The sequence below is a fragment of the Aulonocara sp. 'chitande type north' Nkhata Bay genome, linkage group LG19 (genome assembly GCF_057382095.1).
Source record: "Aulonocara sp. 'chitande type north' Nkhata Bay isolate Kocher_YH1m ecotype deep benthic linkage group LG19, A_spYH_male_GT1.1, whole genome shotgun sequence".
Taxonomy (NCBI): domain Eukaryota; kingdom Metazoa; phylum Chordata; class Actinopteri; order Cichliformes; family Cichlidae; genus Aulonocara; species Aulonocara sp. 'chitande type north' Nkhata Bay.
This window is the reverse complement of record NC_141362.1, coordinates 14,502,854-14,525,759: the sequence shown is the minus strand read 5'-3', so window position 1 is coordinate 14,525,759 and position 22,906 is coordinate 14,502,854. Positions and strand designations below refer to the sequence as shown.

General features: G+C 38.9%; 2 protein-coding genes across 11 annotated transcripts in view; both read left to right on the top strand.

Moving 5' to 3' along the window:
• The first annotated feature begins 1,107 nt into the window (after positions 1-1,107).
• Positions 1,108-14,212, top strand: c9orf72 (C9orf72-SMCR8 complex subunit). Its single transcript, XM_086275126.1, has 10 exons — positions 1,108-1,304; positions 2,060-2,540; positions 2,844-2,939; positions 3,470-3,534; positions 4,098-4,170; positions 5,562-5,678; positions 6,803-7,038; positions 7,320-7,377; positions 8,486-8,595; positions 13,102-14,212. The coding sequence occupies exons 2-10, from the start codon at positions 2,094-2,096 to the stop codon at positions 13,286-13,288; spliced, it is 1,389 nt and encodes a 462-aa protein (XP_086131252.1). The 5' UTR covers positions 1,108-1,304; positions 2,060-2,093; the 3' UTR covers positions 13,289-14,212.
• A 5,037-nt stretch (positions 14,213-19,249) lies between these two features.
• bltp1 (bridge-like lipid transfer protein family member 1) overlaps positions 19,250-22,906 on the top strand; it is an 85,813-nt gene continuing 82,156 nt past the window's right edge. For all 10 annotated transcript variants that reach the window (XM_086275276.1, XM_086275277.1, XM_086275284.1 and 7 more), the window contains exon 1: positions 19,250-19,408. The gene's annotated coding sequence lies outside the window, so the exon portion shown is untranslated. The remainder of the gene's footprint in view (positions 19,409-22,906) is intronic.

Genomic DNA, 22,906 nt, shown 5'->3' with positions numbered 1-22,906 from the left:
TGTAACCTCACAATTATTGGACTATAATGACTAAGTCAAGGGAACAGCTTGACTTTGAAAGGTGCAAGCCAGTGCAGAAAAGCTCGATAGACGAACTAGAGCAATTAGAGAGGCCAATGGTTATGAGGTAAAACACTTGAGATCCACTCCTCTATCGATCTGTTGTGACTTAAAATTTATCAGACTGTTTACTTTCGGGTTTTCACTGTGCATTGGGACACTACAGTATAATGTAAGGGAGGTTTATTATAGGATTAGGCTTGGATGAAGACAGCTGCTTACTATTTGTAGTTTGCCTATTACTAGTGTACCCTCTGAGATTTGCACTCCTGAATTGCAACAGAAAACAAGAGGCCACACAAGCAACTGAAAATAGTCTGACTGAGGTGGACACAGAGTATGAAAACTATTACTAGCCCAAGTAAGATAGAGGAATGCATATGGTTAGATGGTGATACGGCCATAGCATTTTAATCCTTAGTTGGAATTGTAATTAGTGCTGACTGTTTTCAGGAGCAATTCAGAATCCTAGAGCCATTTAGAGCCAGCATCAGTTGTCCCATTAGAGTCGTGCAAAGACCATTTGGAATAATATTGTAAATTTGTGTGCTTACAGACAAGGATTAAGTGTGAAGGTATCTTGGTTGTACAGCATTCAAACAGATTCCTGTGATAGGGAGGGGTTAACTGGAAAACTGGTCTCTGGTTGTTTGAAGAAGAGAACCTCAGATTTTTTAGCCTGCTCTGAAAGCAAACAAAGAATGAGGATGTTTAAAATAAATAATACAGCAATGTTAACATCGCCAGTTCAGCTTGTGGGGTTCTGCAGCTAGAAGATATTGTGCAGTTCACACATGTATAATGAAAGGGAGAAAAGAAGGAGTCAGTAACCATTATTTATAGTCAGCATTAGCCTTGGAGGATGAAATTAAAAGGCAAACACAATGTGTGGGGCCCGCAGCTACATCCATTTGTATGACCAGGCTCCATGTAAATGAATTAAAATAACTCATTTTCTGAAGGTAGCAGCCTGGAATAAAAATGACATCATTGACTCGCTGTAAACTGTCATGTACCGGTCGCTAGAGGTCGTCGTTTACCCCTACCAATGACGTAAGCCTGACGTAGTAGGAAGTGTGCTAACGATCATAACAAAATTGCAGCCAAGCTGCAACTGGCTAATCGTAGTTAATGTAAGCTATGGCACCAACAGGCAAAAATGCAATGACTTTTCATTAACACTGAACGTCTATCTTCTGGAACCGCTGTGGTGTGGCGTTTTCAACATCCAAAACACCGAAAAAGTAAGTTGTATTGATGTCGTTGGCTCACGCTAGTTAGCGGGTTAGCTTTAGTTAGCCTATAATCGAATAAACACTACCTGCATTTCGTTTCTTACGCTCTTATTCTTAAAGTTACACATATTAACTTCCAGTCAAAATTTACGTGGAGATTACAATCTGTGCGTCTGAAGTATAAGGTTGTTTACGTTCTTTTTAAATTGCTGTAACTATTAGACGCCAAACTCTGTTTTAAAAGCTTTTAATTTAAATGTAAATTTGATTGCTGTTGAAATGTACAACTATCTGGCAAAGTAATAAGCTCAAGCCTCGAATAAGCTGACATTTCTTGTAAATTCGGCGTGCCTGTAATCAATATAATTCTTTATTTGGTGGGATAAGTTGGCTATATTTCACCTGACCTGTAATCAGTGGGGGATGGAAATGATGAGAACGAATGTTTTCTCTGAAATTAAATCCAAGTGCAAGCTGTACAATCCGAACTTCACAGAAGACCAGGAAGTCTCAGAGGCTTTTTTTGAGTGAGCTTGTAACGTGTGTGTAGTCTGCCAGAAATCTGAATATGAAATGACCCCTTCTTTTTACTGTTTTCATGAATGCCTGTAGAAAACATCTTTTTACTTTCGACATTGGTCAGAGAAGCAGAAGTTGCTTTGGGGCTGGTCTGTGAAGTGCAAACAAATCAGTTTCATTTCCACTCACACTTTTTTTTTTTGTCCTGTACTTGTAACATAAACAAAGGGGTTTCTATGTTTCAGGTTAATTATAAGTGATCCTTGAAGACCTGTCCCAATGTCTTCCGGCTGTCCACCTCAATCACCTGCTGTGGCAAAGTCTGAAGTAGCGGTAGAGGGAGAATGCCCGCTCCTGGCTGCCACCTTTGCCTACTGGGACAATATTCTGGGACCACGGGTGCGCCACATCTGGGTACCAAAGGGTGACCAGTTGATGTTCCTCAGCGATGGAGAAGTAACATTTTTGGCTAATCACACACTCAATGGGGAGATTCTGCGTAGCGCAGAGTGCGGTGCCGTGGACGTGAAGTTCTTTGTGCTGGCAGAAAAGGGCGTCATCATCGTGTCTCTCATCTTTGATGGCGAGCTCAAGGGGGACAAGAACACATGTGCCTTGTCCATTATTCTGCCTCAAACAGAGCTGTCCTTCTACCTCCCCCTGCACACCATCTGTGTGGAGAGGCTGAAGCACGTTATCCGCAAGGGACGCATTTGGATGCAGAAGGTAGCCTTGACTTACAGGCATTTGGCCTTAGTGTGCACTGAAGAATAGGCAAATTATTATTCTTTATACTCATAAAACCTGCCTTTCAGCTTTAATTATTACATTTAAAGGAGTATTAACTTATCTGTCACATTTGTTGTACCCATTTGGGATTTCAGTAACATTGCCAGAATAATAAAATTGTATCCTCCAAACACAGAGGGGTTGCTTAGTTAATTAGGTCAGATTTTTAACCTTGTGTGTCTTTCTATGTAGGTTGGATACTTCTTGTTCTTTTCTCTCCTTTTTTTCTGTTAATTTTAGGGTTACAATATCATCTCAGTGCTGAGCTTAGAAATTGTCCCAATCATGGAGCTGCTGACCTCTATGAAGACACATAGTGTACAAGAAGATATAGATGTAAGTAACAATTTTTCAGTCTATTAATACCAACTGCACAGTAACTAAGAGACAGTGAAAGATGTCATTCATTTTGCATTAGAAAAACTGGTTGGCATTGTTGGCATCATTAAATTACATTTAAATAACAAAATCAAGACAGAGCCAGTAGTATTTTATCCTATATCATGTTGCCAGTAACTGAAAGGAGCTTGAATTCCAGCAAGTGAAATTTATTGACAAAACATGAGGAAATTGTTTGTCTTTTTGTGGTTTTTCTTGTTCAAATGACTTCTTTTTCCAAGAGGTTTAACTAAACAAGGTTCTCTCCCTGCCTAGATTACCACCCAGTGTGATTCAACACATTTGCTCCCTTTTAATATGCAAATGTAAAAGTACAAAGAAGCTCCCCAGAATCTTTCACTGTCTTTTTTTTTTTTTTAAACCCTCCACTTTCATTACAATGGCTTGCAGATATGCCCGTCAGCACTTTTGTCTTTGTTGTAGGCCAATTTTTAAAATGACTCATTTGTTTCGCTCCTGCTGAGCAGATAAAAGACACAGTGCTAAATGATGATGACATCGGGGACAGCTGCCACGAGGATTTCCTACACAAGTAAGCAATCCGGTACAGGCAAATGGAGACAGATGATGAACAATGCCCATTTAACACCCATCAACCTTCAAATGATGAGTAATGGCTCTTCACTTAGCTGAAGTTATCTCCTGAGAAAGGACGAAAAGCTTAATCGCTCTTTAGTGTCGAGAGTCTACAAAGTCCATTCTAGCAATGAAGCGCCAAATTGCTCAGAGTTGAACAGGATTAGCTCAGTATCCTGTGACGACGACACGAGCATCTGGAAAGTGGAACTTATTTGCTGGGATCTGATATTTATAGCTCAGGCTTTAAGAAAGAACACACTCACTGTGTATTACTTGAAATAATCTCAGGTTTAGAAGTAATCCTTTTTTATGAGCAATCAAACAAGTCAATTCAAAAAGGCTGGAATGTGAGCCGAAGTCGATGAGTCAAAAGGTTTAAGGCCTCATATTTTTAGCGGGGAGGGATGCCGTTCCTTAGTCTCAGTTGTTATTCCTAAAAACTTTTCGTTTCTAATCAGAAGAATTCTAATGAAGCTAATTGGTGCTAATCTGCATGATGTTGTCTCTGTGTTTCAGGGCCATCAGCTCTCATCTGCAGACGTGTGGCTGTTCAATCGTGGTTGGAAGCAACCCGGAGAAAATAAACAAGGTAAATGTGCTGGATTAGTGGCTCCACACAGACGCAGCATCGACATAATTTTAAATGTTTTGAAGCTTGTTGTTATGTTTGTTTGTTAATGAGCCCCTCTTGCACTTCTTTTAGTTTCGCATCAGTATTTTGATTTTCAGTCGGGTTACTGCTTCAAGTCTGCTCTTTTCAGACTCTTTCAAGTTTTCCTCATCTTCCTGTGTTTCATACTCATCTGAAAATGAGCCTGCGTTTAATTTTTTCCCCTCGTCAGTCTCTGCAAAACACTTCAAAAACTGTTATTGCGGTGTGGCGCCTAAAATCTATCAGTCGTCCTTGAGATGCTTTTACAGCTCAATTGGAGTCAAGTAGGGAGGCTCGCAGTTATCTAGAGAGGTCAAGATGATGTGTGAGAAAGCATTGTATCAACTTAGAGATTTCAGGGGGTACAAGGCTGTTTCTGCAACATTAAAAGGAACCGAGTGCGCTTTCGCTTCTATCATTCTTTTGTTATCATTGGTAGAGGTTTGTGACCATGACAGTCTTCTCAAATCTGGCCACTGAGCCAAACTCGACTATAAAGAACAGAAGGTAACCGAGAAACTAATTATCTCTGTAACTGAGATCTGGCTGTGCTTTGTTGAGAAGAGAGAGCTTTACTAAATGAAAACCATTATGAAGGTAGCGCTCAGCTACTACTTGATTCTGAGACCATAAGAAACAAAATCATCTAGTTTAATGAAATGAAGACTAAACTGTGCAGATGCTGAGCGTCACCTCATTATTATTGTCAAATGTGGTAGGAGCGTCTTATTGTGTGGATGGTTTCTCTATAAATATGGACGTTGAGAATAGTTGGGATAGAGGAAAGACACAGGCAGACAAATTCAGAGAAACCTGATCCAGAGTTCCCCTCAGGCTGTAGCAGAGGTTTACATTTCAAAACTGACCTGCAGCATAAAAGCATCTCTTGGGAGTGCTGAAAATGGCTGTGCACTCATCATCCAACCTAGGTGAGCTTGAACAATTCTGGCAAGAAGAAGAGTCTTTTTTTTTTTTTTTTTTTAAGTGAATTGATTCAAAAGTGAAACAAAGTGTGAAAAACTTAAAGTATGAAAACTTTCTCCATACAGTGTGTTTGAAAAACCACTTTAAATCTCCAGGTATCTGATTTAAAGAAAGATTAGTGGTGCACAAATATAGCAGCTCCAGTTTTTCCCAGTGAATATCAAAAGCACGCAATGCATTAATTTGTAGGTTTCTTGTCTCGAGGCCCAAACTGAACACCAAGTAATTAAAGATAAAGCTTTTGTTGCATAAATTCTTCAGTAAATAATCAGACCCGGTTATCTTCAGGCCTCATTAGTTAGAAAGTCAGACTGTGGGTTGATAAATCTGACCGTCTTTTACAGATTGTGCGGACTCTCTGCCTCTTTCTCACTCCGGCTGAGAGGAAGTGCTCTCGCCTCTGCAGGGCCGACGACTCCTTCAAGTATGACACTGGCCTGTTTGTTCAGGGTCTGCTCAAGGTAGCCACCAGCTCTTTCTCATTATACAGTACACTGTGGTTAGAATTAGGATCTGGCTATTGTTTTGTTTTGTCTGCTGATTTGATGTCGCCCTTGTTTGTTGCTCTGACCTAATTTCTTTTTCATATCAGGGACGTAATTCAATAAGACTTTCCCTTTACACTGCATGAGATTCATCTGCTTTGAAACATACAACCAGTGTGACCATGCAAAGGAAAACATGGAGAAGCTACATATTTGGTCATAATTGTGACAGACACAATTTTAGGTTATGAAAGAACATATTCAAAAAGAAGCCTTTACTTAAATATTTCATTTATAATTGAAATGGTTCAGCTTCTCTGTAAGCTATAAAATTAAAGTTTTAGACTCTAAACATTCTTTTTTTTTTTTACTTTTTCTCTGCTCTTGGATCTATACGTCAGTGACAATTCCAAATATGGTAATCTCAGGTATATCAGGTGTACCACCTACCTGCTGTTTCAATTTGTTGTTTTGTGTCAATCAGAAAAAGCTGGCTTTAAAAGAAGGAAGACGATTAAAGAAGCGCTACGATGGTTTGTTTCTGACAGAGGATGAACTGAGGGACTGCAGAAAGTCTTAGCATAAGATTAATGAGGATTATTTTGAAATGTGAATTGTGCAGAGCTATTCAAGTCCAAAAATAAAAATAAGGACTTGGAAATGAGTATAATAAATCTGCTTTTATGATAGTCCATGGAAAAGATTAAAGTTAAAGGCGCCAGACACATTTTAAAGCCGTTTTGTGCTCATTTTTTAATGTACAGAAAGTTTAAAAAAATACAAAAACCATCATAGTCATAAAGTCATGGAGGGTTGCTAATGTATATTGTAGAGCAAATGCAAAATCTGCATCTTATACATTACTGAAACTGACCGAGAGAAAAACGACTAAAGCTTCTGTGTTTCTAAAAGTTAAATTATGTATTAAAGCTGATCTGCATGTTGTATCTATGGATATGATTGTTCTTTACCAATGTTTTGCATTTTACTTTTATGTGCATCAGAATTTCTAATATAAAATTTTTTGCAAGCACCGAGTTTAGCTTTTGTGCTCACAGGTGCAAACAGGAGCAACTCTTTCACCTTTTTTCCGCTCTTAGGACTCGACCGGCAGCTTTGTTCTGCCCTTCCGCCAGGTACTCTACTCGCCCTACCCGACCACACACATCGACGTGGACATCAACACAGTGAAACAGATGCCGCCGTGCCATGAACACACATACAACCAGCGGCGCTACATGCGTTCTGAGCTAAGCGCGCTCTGGAAGACGGATAGCGAGGATGACATTCCTCCAGATACAGTCATTCATACTGACGAAACCTTTACACCTGACCTGTAAGTGATACTCATATATGTTGTGTTTTTACAGACGTACTCAGTTAGGCATCATATAAGCCTGAACCTGCCAGCTCTGTAATATAAAGACAGTTTAATTCCCACTACCATTGCGTCACAGATTTGCATTCTTACATGCTCCTTTTGGTGACAACTATAAATGTTCAGGGCTTGTGTGAAAACAAGCATGTAACATTTAAGTTGAAGCTTCCTTACACTATACTTAAAAACCTCTAAAATGAAAAGCACTAATGCGATAACCTCTGTGCTCTTTTTCTTAGGAATATATTTCAAGACGTCATGCATAAAGACGCTTTGGTCAAGTCATTTATAATTGAGGTAAGAATCTAACAAAAAAAAATCATCTCTCATTATATATAAACTGCTTTAAGATGAAGATATTAAAGATGTCTGTCTTCGTGACATATTGATATAGTAGCCCCATTAGTAATGTCATAATTAAATGCAGAAAAGCAGTCCTCTCTTTGCTGTCATTTAAAATAAAATAGAAATAATGATCAAATAAGAAAAGGCTCCTGTGGTATGAAATGATTTTCGGTGACCGTATACATTGCTCCGTGCTTTATCTTTCCTAAGATGAACTCATTTGTGACTGATTGTTATATGAGCCAGTCTGCAAAATCTTTCCTGTAATTGCTTAAATAAATCACGTTTTTGCAGGTATGTGTCATCTGATTTTGACTCACAGTCAGCTCTGACTCACAGAGATGAAAATTCAGCTTTCACTCTCCAGCTGTTATGTAGGAGATTTGTACATGGCATCTACTTAAAATATCGGTGAATTTAACATTACACACAGTTTTTTTGTTTTTTTAAATAAACAATTAACACAGAAAAAATTTGGTTCAGTTTTAATTAGATTTGAGTCATAGAAATGTTCAAGCATTTCAGTTCATGAGCATGAAAACAGAGCAGTCATTGACTCAAACTTATAATTAGCAAAAGCGATGCTGAAGCAGATTTACGGTGTATGCTATTAATTAATACTTGTTTTCTAATCACTGAGTTGCTGGTTTTTAGAGGGTTGTTGTGTAATCACCAATTAGAAGATATTTTTGCAATTATGCCACAGCTTCACTCACAGATGGCTGCATGCAACCACTAGAGCATAGTTGTAATTTTACTGCTGTGTGTATTATTGTGAAGTTAAAAGTGGTCGAGTCACTGTCATAGCTGGTGAGAAAATCCAGATCAGATGTGTGCCCGGCTTTACGGCAAATATTTGAAAGCCGAGTGGTCACACCCCATCATTTGTTCACCTGAGAGCCATCTTAGAGCTGCTGTTAGGAATCTCCCCCCAAGACGGTAGCAACAGCATGATTGTTTCTCAAGGTTAGCACAAAGGAAGGGAGGAGTGTATTATTCTGCTCTTCTTCCAGCAGAGCCGCGGATCCGACTACTAATTGACATCCTGTCTCGTACCCAGGTGTTCATGCTGAAGCCAGGCCTGTCCCTGCGGAGCACCTATCTGGCCCAGTTTCTGCTGCTGCTCCACAGGAAGGCCCTCACTCTGCTCAAGTACATCGAGGACGAAACGTAAGAGCTGTCACTAATAAGTCTTTAATCCAAATAAGAAAAGAGATTACCGTGTGGCACTCAGAGACACTGCACCACAGGAAGATTCAAGAAAATCCCCAAAAGGAGAGCTGATGATTTCCTTGTTTTTAGCCATTGTTTTTGATTCGACTTTGCATTCTAGCTGCTCACCTTGCTTTGACCCACCATCACCGCTGGGCATCCATAAAGCACACAGCAAGAGGTACCCTAAAGCCCTGTTATCAAAATAGTAGTTTCAGTTATTGTTGTCTCCAGGGTTTGGCTGTGCAGTAGTGAGGGTGCAGCAAGCTTGGAGGGACAAATTACCAGAAAGTGGATAATTAGGATCTACGACACATTTGATGAGTTTTAGTGAGGACCCAAATGAAACCAGTCTCAGGGCATGATCGGGTAGATGGACAGTTGGAGAGGAGAGACGGTACCACGATGAGCCCACACCCTCAGAGTACTAAACCAAAACTATACAGAAGGAGAAGTGTCCCTTTATCGGTGATGTTAGATTGAAAAACACAGGAATATAGGCAGCTCAGATACAGCTGACTGCAGGTGTAAGCCTACACTTAAATCAAGATGAAGAGGAGTGTGTCAAGAAACGCGCAGAGTGGAACATAAGGTCAGGGGAACATGGGGGTTGGCTCTTTGCAGGAGAAGTAGTGCAAAGAATACAGACACTGTTCTGCTGAGCAGGAGGCAAAAAAACTCCTGTGATCAGATGAGTCATCCTTCACACTGGTCTCAACAAGCAGGCTATGATGCATTTCCCAAGGAATCTATAGGTCTGAGTGCTTGTTTTCCCCAAAGTGCTGCTTTTGGAGGGATTTTTTTTCTACTATGCATTACGTCCACCCTTTTGCCCATGAGCAGAAAGCGCAAACATTGCTGCTGTTGGCTTAAGCGATTACATCTAGAACTCATCTGCATATTGTTATTCTACAACAGGCAGCAATATATATCCCCAGCTTTCAGGGGATACCAGATGCTAGTCAAAATAATGTATTTTGCAACCTTCTACCTAAGAGTGCTTATCTTCCTAATGTGTATTCGCAACATCTAACACATAAAACTGTACTAGTGACATCAGAAAACCTTCCTTAACAGCTGCTATCCTTTCCCCAGGACTGATAGAACATGGAGATTATGTTTTAATAACATAGTCACTAGTAATCTGTTTTCATAATCTGCCATTCTGTTTTGTTCATAGAGTCTGTATAAAGGATGGCTGTAGCAGCAGTGACATATCATCCAATAGTTTGTGAATTGCATGTAATGAAGATGAAGCTTGTCTGCGGACTGGAAACTTATGAGTTGTGTCATATCGTCAACCAAGGCACAAGCTTTACTTTGCAGGCAAATGTTTTCCGTTTCCAGTTTGCGTGGCACTTTCTCCAAGTTTAACTGCGGCTAAGTGATGCAAGTATATGATTAGTGTTTGCAGACAAGTCAGCGTCTTGCCTGTAAACTACTGGCGACTATGGCGACCTGCTAGCAACCGAAGCCAGGGGATCACTGACTGGTCTCTATGCCTAGCAATTCGTTTTGTTGCAACCACTTGCCAACCACTCAAGGAGTAATGATTGTTGCCTCTCGACCAGTAGTTGCTAGATGGTTGCTGACCGGTCTGTTGGCCCATGCGTCTTGGGCGTGAGCATCCATAAACCGTATGTGTGCACAGCAATGGCACGGACACCTGTTAATTGAAATTTTGCTCAACAAACACAGAGCACAGACGTTTTGGACTAGAAAATAGGCAACATTATCTGTCTGATAGTTGGTTAAAAATGCTCCAAAAGATGCCACGAATACAACTGTGGGCAGCCTCCCTGCTCCGCAAAGCTTTCAGGCCTCCTAGTACTGTAATCTTTAAGCCTTTTAATTTCAAGCTAACCCCTGTATAGTTTACTGTTGTCATATAAAGGCCGTTATTGTTACTTTTATTTATGTATTTTTGTACCATGCTATAAACCCACCTATTTCTGCCTCATAAAGTTTGGCATTTAAATATTGAAAGATGGCCGTATCCACTGCGATGTGACGCTTCAAGCTGAGCATTTTCACTGTCGCCATCTTGTTTGTGAGACGAGTTTTTAAAACTAAGGATGCATCTGCATGTGAAAATGCGCTCTTATTGGCTAATGACTTGTGACAAGTTGCTACTCTGGATAACCCTACATTGCTAATAAGAAGAAATGTGATAAGAACTTTACTCATCCTGAGGACAATTTTTGTGCCTTTTTAAATAAAAGCTGTAAAATATAAATAGAAAGGACGATTAAAAACAAGAGGCAGATTAAAGAAAAAGTGGAAATGTAAAAATGTGCTGTATCATAAATGCTTGGCTAGTGGTGTAAATGGGCAGAAAGTGACAGACTTTTCATAATATTGATGCTGTTAGCAGCAGATGGAGGTAAGAGATGGCAAAAAGCAGAAAAATGAGATAATTGTGTAATCCACCTATCCAGTAAAGAACAGATGAAACTGTCTAAACAGTGTAAAGTACTGTTGAGCACATGAGTTTCAAACTGTTTATAAATGTCCCCCCTACAGGATGGGGAGGAGTTAAGTAGTCTTAATAGCCACAGGCTGAAGAGATCTCCTGTAGCACTCGGTCCTGCACCTCGGGGCAATGAGCCTTTTACTGCTTCTGCTTCTGACATTTCTAATGACTGTAATTTACTAAATGAACTTCATGTTTTATGCAGTCTGACCTGAAATAACTGAGTGCATAAAGTCATCAGGAAAATATTTAAAGAGGAAAAGAGCTCAAGAATGTTTTCTGATTTTTATACAATTTGAAGTTTTATTTTCGGGGCTGTTTTTGGAAACCAGAGGAGTCACCCTCTATTGGCCTGAAAAAATGCAGGTTTAAGGCAGTTTTCAAACCCAGAACTTGGTACTACATCGTTTGTACTGTCTATGGTAGAAGTGTGTGAGGACTGGGCGCCAGTTTAGCTCACAGCATGAGCCGGCGACCATAGGCCACAAAGACCAAATGCAGTGGCCTGACCTTGATTTCAACCCTCGACCCTTTGCTACATGTCTTCCCCCGCTCTCTTTCCCCACCTTTCCAGTCAGCTCTCCACTGTGTTATCTGTTGGAGGCACATCTTCCATTTTTACCCCATATCTTCAAATAGTGTGCCTGTATGCGGTGGAGAGCACAACATGTTTGTCCTGTAGTTAAGCAGCAGTAAAATGTGTTTACATTGTGATACTGAATGCTTGCTTGTGCCAGCCTTTCCAATATTAGCATTGGCTTTTCTCTGCAGAATGTGTTTTAAAAGAACATGATTTATTAATAAAGAGAGGAAAATAATTTCAGCTATAATATGTGTAAGGTGTAAGGAGGAAACTGGGGAGAGGCCGACTTTGTAGCCACACAGCGTGATAAATCTTCAGCATCCTCCCAGAAGGACAGCTTCCCCATCTATGTAGTGCATGAATAATGTTTTTGAGAGGAAATGGTGCACAGACATTGCGTTACCTTCACAGGTTACCACAGCTAAACCTCTGAAAGGGCTCTGGAAATTGCATTTTCCTCCCATCATCATAATCAAAACACTAAATGATGTTTTTATGATCGCCATTTGATCCCTGAAAATAATTTCTCGTATCTCTTTTACCTCCCGGCCACAGAAATGTGACACTAGTCCAGGTTGCAAGGTGACCTGGTGGCTTATGGTGGCCTCGTTCCATACTAAAGCTTTAATTAAGGCAGCGCGTGTTTGAAACCAGTACTGAAGCGTTATGCTCACTATATGCTTTAATTACCTCCCCCTTTTGCTTGGTCAAGAAAATAAATAAATAAAAGGGGACATAATTGTATGTCCAGTCACACTCTGATCCCATCAGGCTTATTTCACCCATCTCTGGTTCGTGTCCAGAAGCGCCTTCTTAAGCCCTTCAATTCATCTGAGACTCTAAAGTCCACCATATTCCTCAGGCTCGCTGAATTGTTTCGTGCCTCCCACCCGGTGGTGACCTGGTCATCGCTCCATCTGGGCTTGACTCATCTCCTTCTGTGCTCCACAACAGTTGACTGACCTTCCCCAACTCCCGTTGCTTCTACAAATAGTTACTTTGATTTTTGCTCCCCTCCTGTCCAAAATGCTTAAACTGAGTCCAAATGAATTATTTTGAAGCCTACTCCTTCCAATGCATAAAAACCGCCCAAACATATCTCACTCCAGAGACGACACTAACTACACAAGCAAAACCATAATTTGTGGGCTCGTGTGAAAGCATAAAACCGGTCTTGTTTATGGTGCCGTCGACAGCCTGAGGTCTAAGGGCATACTATTTTACAGGTGCCTTGACAAGGCTGTTTATGCTCAGGTAGCGTGCTTTAGCAGCATACATAATTCATCATGGCATGGCATTCCTGTGCACAGCTGCAGCCCGACTAAAGGCTAATGCAAGTCCCCCGACCCTGAGTTTTATAGGTTAACAGTTGCATTATACTTCAACGTGTCCACGTCTCTCTCCGCAGGCAAAAAGGGAAGAAGCCATTTCGGTCTTTGCGCAACTTAAAGACAGACCTGGATCTGATGGTGGAGGGAGACCTGAACATCGTGATGGCCTTCGCTGAGAAGCTGAGGGCCGGACTTCACTCGTTTGTGTTCGGGAAACCGTTCTACACGAGCATGCAGGAGCGAGATGTACTCACGAGCTTTTAACTTTCACTCGCACTTTGTATCGTTTTAGGTTGGTGACTTTGTTACATGAAAGCATGCGCGTTGATGCAAGGCTACCATCATGTGCTGTGTCTGTTTCTGCTTTACTGAAAGAAGTAGTCTTCGCCTTCCTTTTACGCCTTTATCAGACTGATTGTTGCTGCTGTTATGAGCCATCACTATTAAACTTGTGTTATATTATCTTGATCAAGAATACTGTCAGTATGTTTTCAGTAGGCTGTTTCAGTAGGATGGAGTATTAGTGTTTTCTCATCCTTCTGTTAATAGAAGATCTGCATTAAGTTATTGTTAGAATTGGCTTAGGTGTCCACCTGGATGTTTACAATTTAATTTAAAATGATATTTATTCAAACATGAGTTATTCGTTTCTTCCCTGCCTGCATCGTGCAACAGCCTCCGCTGACCTTTGAACCTCTGACACTTGCCTTTTTTCTTTTTTTAATTATCTTTGTTCAATTAATGTGAGCGGTGTCGATTGCCTGACTTTACAGAAAGGTTATGTAATCAAGGCGCCCATATTTCAGTATGGACAAAGACAAAATGAAATCTCCTCGTAATCCCTCCTGACAGACTCAATGTGTGTGTTTAGTTGCCATTACTGAATGCATTTCCCAGTTGTATGTAAAATAGATTTTTTTTTTATTTCCTTCCACAGTAACTGCCTAGTTATTGGATTGTTGGAAATGCCCAGCTTTACTGCAACCCTAAATTTGCTTTTGTCTTAAAATCTTGTTTGCGTGGCTCTGTAATAAGCTTACTCGATGTTGCGCCATATTACATTTTTATTATATTTTTAATCTTAAACTTTCTTTGTACTTGCATATTGGAATTCTTTTTTTATTTGTCTAATTGTACATTAACTTGTGTACATTAGTTCATGAATAATAAAAACAGTAATAACAAACAAAGAAGTATCTGGTTGTAAATCTTTGCCCTTCCAAGTTCCTCAAAAATTAAGGTCTGAAAGCTGAAGGTCCCTGATAGGTTTAAAAGCTGAGATGTTTCGTTTTTCATGCTCCTTAACAAAAACAGCGTTAATAAGTTTCAGCAGTTTTTATTTCAATACTTTTGGTTAATTTTGCAAATGTGTATTTATGTCCAAATGTATTTTACAATGATTAGCTTATCGATATATTTTCATTTTCTATTTCATATTAACCTTTAAAGAGACAAAGAAATTAAACTCTTCTGCAACTGACTGGGTAAAAATCTGAAGCTGAAGCTTTTTAAGGTGTCTGTTCTTGCAGAGGACTTTATCAGCTTCTCATCATAAACTCGATGCTTCTCTTAGCTATGCTGTGCCGTGCCGGGCAACTACTAATATCTGCCAGACATATATATCCCATAAGCTTTAGTGTGGAATTTCACAAAATAGTGTGCAAACACCTGGTGTTCCCAGGAGATGAAGCTGGTGCATGTGCAGAGCCGGTTCTGTTTTGGCAGGATAGTGTGCAGCAGCAGACGTGATAATATGGCTTATGGCTGGGGACTCCAGTCACCCCAGCCATAAACTGTTCAGACTGCTTCCATCAGGAAGGAGGTTCTGCAGCATCCGGTCCCGTACCAGCAGACTGAGAGACAGCTTTTTCCATCAGGCCATCAGACTGCTGAACACGTCATAGACACCTCAGCTTCACTACTGGAACTTCAACATTATGCACTCCACACTGTATATAAATGCCACTTGTTTTGCACATATTCAACTCTGTATATTTTATATATTTTATTATTATTATTATTATTATTATTATTTTATTTTATTTTTTTACTATTTAATTTGTAAAAATTAAATAGTAACACACACACACACACACACACACACACACACACGTAGGAAAATATTTAGTATACACATCCAGAAATGCATACACTATTATATATTGTACATATATTTATTAGTTTCAGGTTGGCCATTCTTGTATTTTGCTCGTTTGTGTTGTTGTGTTTGCACATCTCTGTTGCTTGTGGGGCTCGCACACAAGAATTTCACTCGCATGTGCTGTGCCAGTGTGCCTGCACATGTGATGTGACAATAAAAAGTGATTTGATTTGATTTGATTTGATTTAATAAAAAAATAACAATCTGCAGGGTCCAATTATTACCTTTCTTAACCATGTATCAATTTCAGGGACATAGGGTGTGGGGGCCTTCAGTCTATCACAGCTTTGGGCACGAGGCAGGGTACACGCTGAAGAATTTGCTGAAGTCCATCACAGGGCCAATACAGAACGACCAAAAGCATTAATGATCATGTTCACACCTACAGCCAATTTAGATTCACCAGTTAACGAGACATGTATTTGGACTGTGGGAGGAAGCTCGAATACGCAGAAAGAAGCCACACAGACATAAAACGAACATGCAAACTCAACATAGAAAGCCCCCAGCTGACCTGCAGATTCAAACTCAGGACAGTGCACTGCAGGAGGTATCATTCCTGCAGGAGCCTCTTACACTTTGGGCCCTTTTTGTCATACTTTTCATTTATTGACTTTGCCTCAGTTTCTGCTGGAAAGTAGAACATTTGCAGTTCTTGGCATTATTGGATGGATAGTAATGAAATGTCTTGCAAAGTATTACGGCCCCCGATATGCTGGCACCATTAAAATATTGGATTATGACCAATGAGCTTGCAGCTGTACTTGTTTTTAGATCGTTTCCAAATGTGTGCATCATTGTTTTGTTTAAAGCAAAGCTGAATATAGCTGAGAGTGCAATCCCATCTATTGGGAATGTATATGCACCATTGATAGCTGGGGCCTCTCTCATCAGCAAGTTTTACAACTGTGCTTTTGGAAGTGCTCCCAAACATCACTATGATTTTTACTGGCAAGCTCAGTTTGACTGACTGATGACCACGAGAGTCCTCGATGTAACTGAGTGTGCCAAGTGTACTTTAGCCAGTCAGTAATTGATTTCCTGAGATGAAGTGGTTAATAAATCCAAGTTATAATATCAGGCAAAGTGTTCACAATGAAATCTGATACTCTGATGAGACCGAGTGGAGGTCTTCAGTATGCAAAGAGAGCTGCACCGGACCTAAGACCCTGAGAATACACATGGCTGATCAATCAAGCGGATACAGTAAACACCAGTGGGTCTGTGTGTTTCAAGATGTTCTTGCTGAATAACATTAATGACATTTGAATAATGCAAAACTGCTCAATGGTGTCAGAGAATGAGGCCTGAAGTGGAGGCCTTCGTAAGCTAAGTGCAGCTTCTTTTAGATTGGACCATCTTTAAAAATAAAAAAATCTGCTTTTTGTAAACCATTAGAGGGAAAAAAAGACAATTTTGAAGTTCATAGCCTTTCTGTAATTGCCTCATGCAAGAAAAGTCTAATTACGTGTCCTCTAGAGAGCCTTGAACTGCTGCATGTTTAAAAACAAGAGGGTAATGAAGCAAAAGTGAAGGAGCTGTTAATTACTAATATAGTATTTGTAGCTGCGATACCATGGACATCCTTCAGGAATTCAGGTGAAATAACACTCACAAGACAGGAAAAAGGATTTGTGTGAGATGCGGGTTTCCGTTAAAGCTACGGCAAAAAATAGGCTGGTCTTGTGGGAAGGGCTTGATTGGCAGGGAAGAGCTTTGAACCTGATGTTTGCAAGCTTTGTGGTAAAGCGACTCCCACGTGTTCTTTGGGGAGGCTTTGTTGTTGTGACTGGAGGAAGGCTTGACAACATCCTCTTACATTAAACAATACCCAAGAGTTCAGGCAATTCCTGGAGATAACAAAGAGTTGTGGCCTGTACTGTTTTCTGGTGTTTTTGAATTTTTATTTTATTTTTTAATATAACAGGAATCAAATTGCTTCTTGTTTTTCTCTTTTAGTATTATTATTTTTATTATTGTTGTTGTTATGGCTCCCAGGCTAGAAGCATTTTCATCAACTTAAGGTTCAAATATTATTAACAATTTCATAATATTGGTTAAAATGGAGGAAGCAATTCTCCAAGAAGAAGTGAAGACCAGCATGGTTTAGTTATGGGAACGGAAACTGTCAATATTTCAAAACACTTTGCTACAAAATGATTTAATTTTGCCATGAAATTTTGAATAATATTCATGATCCCTACAGAAGCAAATGTATTTGAATAAAGTGATTACATTTTTGAATTGTTCTAATTTATTATATTTATTGTAACTACTTTATAAACAATCTGCTAAACACATAGATTGACTGACACATAATGAACATCGGTATAAAAGTCTAACATGGGAACATGGCAGATTTCTTCGGACCTTCTAATTCACATTCAGAGTCCCTGGACAGGGTACATAAAGCTATACAATACAAGAAAGGTTAAATACATAAAAACATAAAAACAAAAATTCATCACACTAAATTGAATTCTCCCTTTTCAAAATTCAGAGATACAGAGATCAGAATACTCTTCTAGTGCCTATAATTTAGCTTTCAATCTCTGGACTGCAGATACAAAGAAGGGGAAACAGTATAATCATTTAAACTAGCTCTTCATCATGTGAACTACCTGCTGCTTGCTTTTGCAATATTTTTCTTACAACATCCCCAAACTGCTCAAATGTCAGTCATTTTCTACTGTGCAGATATTGCCATAGTCTATAAGAGCAAAAATATCCAAAGTTAATATAACAACTTGGCAGAAAATTACATATATTCCTAGAGAATGTCTTACTTTAAACATTCTTTGTAAGTTTGTAACAGAAAAATGTTATAAAACCATTTTGGGACCATTTACAAATCTAACGAAGAGAATTGTTGAAAGGTCTGGAAGAATAAATATGAAGTTGTTATAATTCTTTTGACTAAAATATTTCACCATCCCCAAGACACAGAATTAGCATAGAGGAGCTGTGCTGCTCAACACACTGTAATATAATTTAGAAAGAATTTCTTCAACCAAAAAATCTAATTAAGATTGTGGGACAGGCTGAATGTATAGTGTTGAAGTCTTGGCGTGATCAGCCTACACATTACACGTTCTGTTTTGATGAGATGCCAGGAAATAAAGTATTAGTATACTTCTCCGGAATAGCCTGCACTCAGCTGGCAGTGCACTATACCTGTTTATAACCATCTAACAATGTTCAAATGTTGACTAAAAACACAAGCAATGCTGTTAAAGGGAAATTCAAGTTGATTGTAGTCATATCAGCAACACAGCTGATAGGAAATTGTCTGCCAATTGTTGCCAACAACACACAACAAAGGGTGTAACACATCACTCCCTAGAAGCAGTGCAGTGTATCAGTGTACCTAACTTTAAAGTGCTTTTAGTGCAAGAAGGTAGAGCCCAGATTACAGAAGGAAACAACATAGTGCAAGAAGTGTAGTTAATATTGCAAATACATGATACCTGAGTATATGTTTCATGGCATTCTGAAGCAATCTGTGCAGCTAAACTGAATTAGCAGGAGGTTCAGTGCATATTTAAATGCACTGAACAGCTTGAAGGTAGGTACCATCCGTGAAGAGTGATGTTCAAGTTATAGTTCACAAAAACAGAGGACTAGGCAACTGGAAAAATAAAAATACATTAAATTCAATATTGTATTATTATTATTATTATTATTATTATTATTATTATTTTTGTTGTTGTTGTAGTGATTAAAAAATGAAGAACAAATTCAAGATAATGAAAACTAATCCGAAACCGACAAAAATAAAGTCATCATTTATGAAAAATATAAGCATCTCTGATCAGTATGTGCTCTTTGTTTAATACTCTAGCAACTCACAGAGTAATGTGTGTATTATTTTAATGCATGAAGTAATTTTTATGTTACGGTATATCGATTTTATGTAACCAATACGACGTCAAACACCATTGTCACAAATACAATCACGCTGGGAGGCAGGAAGAATGTCTGTCAGCTGTGTGTCACGCTCTCATCTAATTGGTCAGAAGCTGCCTTGGCTCTTTTTTCCTATTGGTAGTTTTTGTGGCCGGTCTCGTCACAACAGGAAGAGATGCTAACTGGTCGTCTGCCTGGCAGGTAAATAGTACACACCGGGGATGCTAGCTGTGGTCATTTCCGACACTACTAAAGGACAGAAACTCCGGGCTAACTGGAGCAAAGATGAAAGCCCATTCTTTACTGAGGATATTAAGGTATGTAAGGAACACCAGCTGTTTTGTTTTGACAGTTCAGAAAAGGAGAAGTTGGAGGGCGCGGCCTGCTGTCATTAGCATGCTAGCTAACCTCAGTGCTAACGTTATGATATTGAGCGGCTCTTAAATTAATGGCTTAATACGTCATTAGCAAAGAAGGAGGCTGACTGCAGAGGACAAATCAGTAACTCAGACTTTTGCTACGAATGTTTAAAAAGAAGATAGGAAGATAAGCTAAATTCAACAACAGTTTTTGTTTGTTGTAGGTAATGCTCAGGAAATTGCTCAAGACTTGGGATTAGCTAGGTGTGTGGTTAGTTTCAGGTGTCTCTGGATTCCAGATTACACTGAGCTGGAGTGAGTAATCGTTTCACACCTGGCCTTCTATAAAATGATGCAGCGATGTCCTTTTATGTATGTCATTACCTCTGTCAACAAAGGCAAACTGACAGACAACTTCCCCATTATTTTTTATTTTTTTTGCCACGTTCGGTTCATGTTGCAGTCCGACATTTATTTGGGTTAAACGTCTTAATTGCTCTTTGGTTACCTGTGTGCGCTAATATAATGCTGATAATCAAATTAATGCACATATTTTGGGGCTTTTAATCTGCCAGTCATCTTAGCTATGGATTCTCTGTATAGCCTTTTTCAACTACGGCAATGGGACAGTGCGCCTCGATTGTTTGTGTACCTTTGTTTTTTTTGTTGTCAGAATCCCAACCACAAGCTAGCATTTATAATCCCTCCTAAATAAAAATAATGATGTTAGGAACAGGTGCATCTGTGGCTGATAATTCATGCCCGCATGCTTATGAGTTACTTTTATATCAGTAAGTGAGTATTTTTTTCAGTCTATTTAGAAGGTTTGAATTGGACATAAAAAAGTACTGTGTAGTTATAACAGGGTTTTGTACTTTTATTTATCCACTAGGATATGAAATTGTAATGAACGCTCAGTGACAGTAGACTCACTAAGTATAGAAAGAGACTTAAATTGCACTTTTTTCTTAAGACATCCCAGTGTGTTGTACATTTGCTCATTGTGTAAAAATGTGTATATGTTTATAATGCACCTCTTTAATGAAGAATAGAAGGGTGTCGTCGTCCCCCCACCCATGTACTGAATTATGCAGTAGTTCTGCTCAGTGTGCCCATTGAATGGTCGTTGGCATGAAAAAGTTAGTTAACATAATTGTTGTTTACAAACTAAAGACTGATGGGTGTTGTTTACTTCAGATGATGACTTCTTGCTGTAATCTAGTTACCATTATGAACCTAAAGTGAAAACACTGAGCTTGCAGAAAACAATTATGAGTCAGTGATTGCCAACGCTGATCTTTCCTGAAAGCCAGCATCTCATATCATGTGCTAGATTGTAAAACCTGAACTTGCCTTACAGGAATGGATACGTAGTCTGGGTATTTCCAGAATACAGTTTTGTTTTTGTTTTTTTGTTTTTTTTAAAAACATATGATTTAAACATCATGATGGCTGATGATCATTCAGACTTCTGTGTTAAATTAATGCTTCAGACAACCATGCAAAATGTGATTTACTCTTAACAGTGTAGAGTCTATGTTTTAGCTTTGCAAGTGGTTATATGTTCTGTGGTTTATCAAGTCAAGTTGATCCCTTTTTTTTTCATTTGATTTTAAAAATAGCAGCGAAAGTCGTAGTTGTACTAGCTGGAAATGCATGTCAGAATATGGTGTGAGTTAAAGTATTTTAGAGAGGTTTGGCGTTTTAATGTATTAACACTTTGCTTTAACATGAGAGTGTAAATCTCACACCAGGAGTGATATGAAAAGATGAGAGGGGAGAAGAAGTGCTCAGTGCATCATCATAATGTAATGCTATGATGACTTTAATGTGATGGGAACACGATCATTGAGGAAATTGTATGTTAGAAGGAAATTTTTTTTAATATCACTTCTCGATTTAAAAGGGAGCCACTGAAGAGAAGCTAATATGAGAGAAATATAATCTCTCTTTCTGTTCGCTGTTAGTACTCTTTCTGTGTGTTTTGGATATACAGAAGAGTGAGGTAAGCTTTATGATAAGGAATCATGGTAGGCTAGCCAGGAAGTAAGATTCTGGAATGTGGGCAGGTTTGAACACAATGACCTAAAGGATCTTTTGCCCATTTCCTTATAATTTGCTTCAGAAGAGAAACCGACAGCCACAGCAGGATTAGCATCTAGCAGGTCCATGTGAGATCAGAAACGTCCGTTAATTTAAAGTCTGTCAAATGTGACAAGCAAACACATGTAGTTACATGTAGTATCTGTCAGAAAGAAACTTTTAGAAACTGTGTTTTCTGTTGGAAATTGTGCTGGGATTGTTTTCATCTCACTGGTTTTACAGCCAACAATGTTTGGGGTGGATTAGATGAGGATTTGTGTTTGTGTGTACAGTATTGAAGCCTTTACGCATGGGGTGACTGAGATCACAGCATACACGGGCACACATGAGCCTTTCACCAGCCTCCTGTCACTAATAATCATTGAAGCAAATACAAATAACTGAACGAGCCACAACATGCAAAGTAGTTACGCATTTTCCTAATTATGATTGTGCGTCATGTTATGCATACTGTACTGTACTGTAATGTACTGGAAATATGCATTATGTGACTGGTTTGAAATCTTAAAAAAAAACTTCACAGTAAGCTAACTATATACTAATAACTAATGCTAATTTTATTATTTTCATGCTTTGGGCTTGCCTGTCTGTACATGAGTCCCAATGGACTCAGACAGTTATGTTCTAATGTGTGAAAATGTCTGCTGCATCTTTGCTTCATGTCTACAGGGATGTGAACTATAACTTGGAGGGATATGACCACAGGATATAAGATGAAACAAGCAATGATCCTTTTGCCCGCCAATCTTGTTTATTATTTCTCTTTTACAGAATCATATTTGCAAATTAATCTGCCAGATTTTGTGATGCAAATTTTATTCCAAATATGATGCAGCCCTGCCAGTGTAGACATAGTGTAGTTCTAACATGTAACTTGCTGTGTCGATGCAGCAGTTTTGATAACGCACATTTATCATTATGTACGACACAGTTTGCAAAATAGTTAAGACACTATAAAATGGAAATAAAAGCAGAAAAGCAAAAAATTTTGACTTATTTAAACTCTATATTAAAGAATTTTAAAGGAAAACATATTAGAGCCAGAAACTTAATTATTATTGTTATTATTATCATCGGGTTTTTTTTTTGTTTGTTTTTTTTTTAATCATTTTGAGTGTGGTGCAGTTGTGACAGACATATTTAGTGTTTTGCATTATTGCTGATTTTAGCAAGACTGTAAACAGGATCTTAGTTGCTCTTCAGGACTTCCTTTGTTGTTTTTTCACAATGAGTCTAAACTTTTCAGCTCTTAATAAGTCTAGGCATGCAGTTCAGACTCATAACATCCAGAATATAGTTTGAACAAGTTTCAAGCCATTGCCTACAAAAGACATCTGGATGCCAGTATTTCTT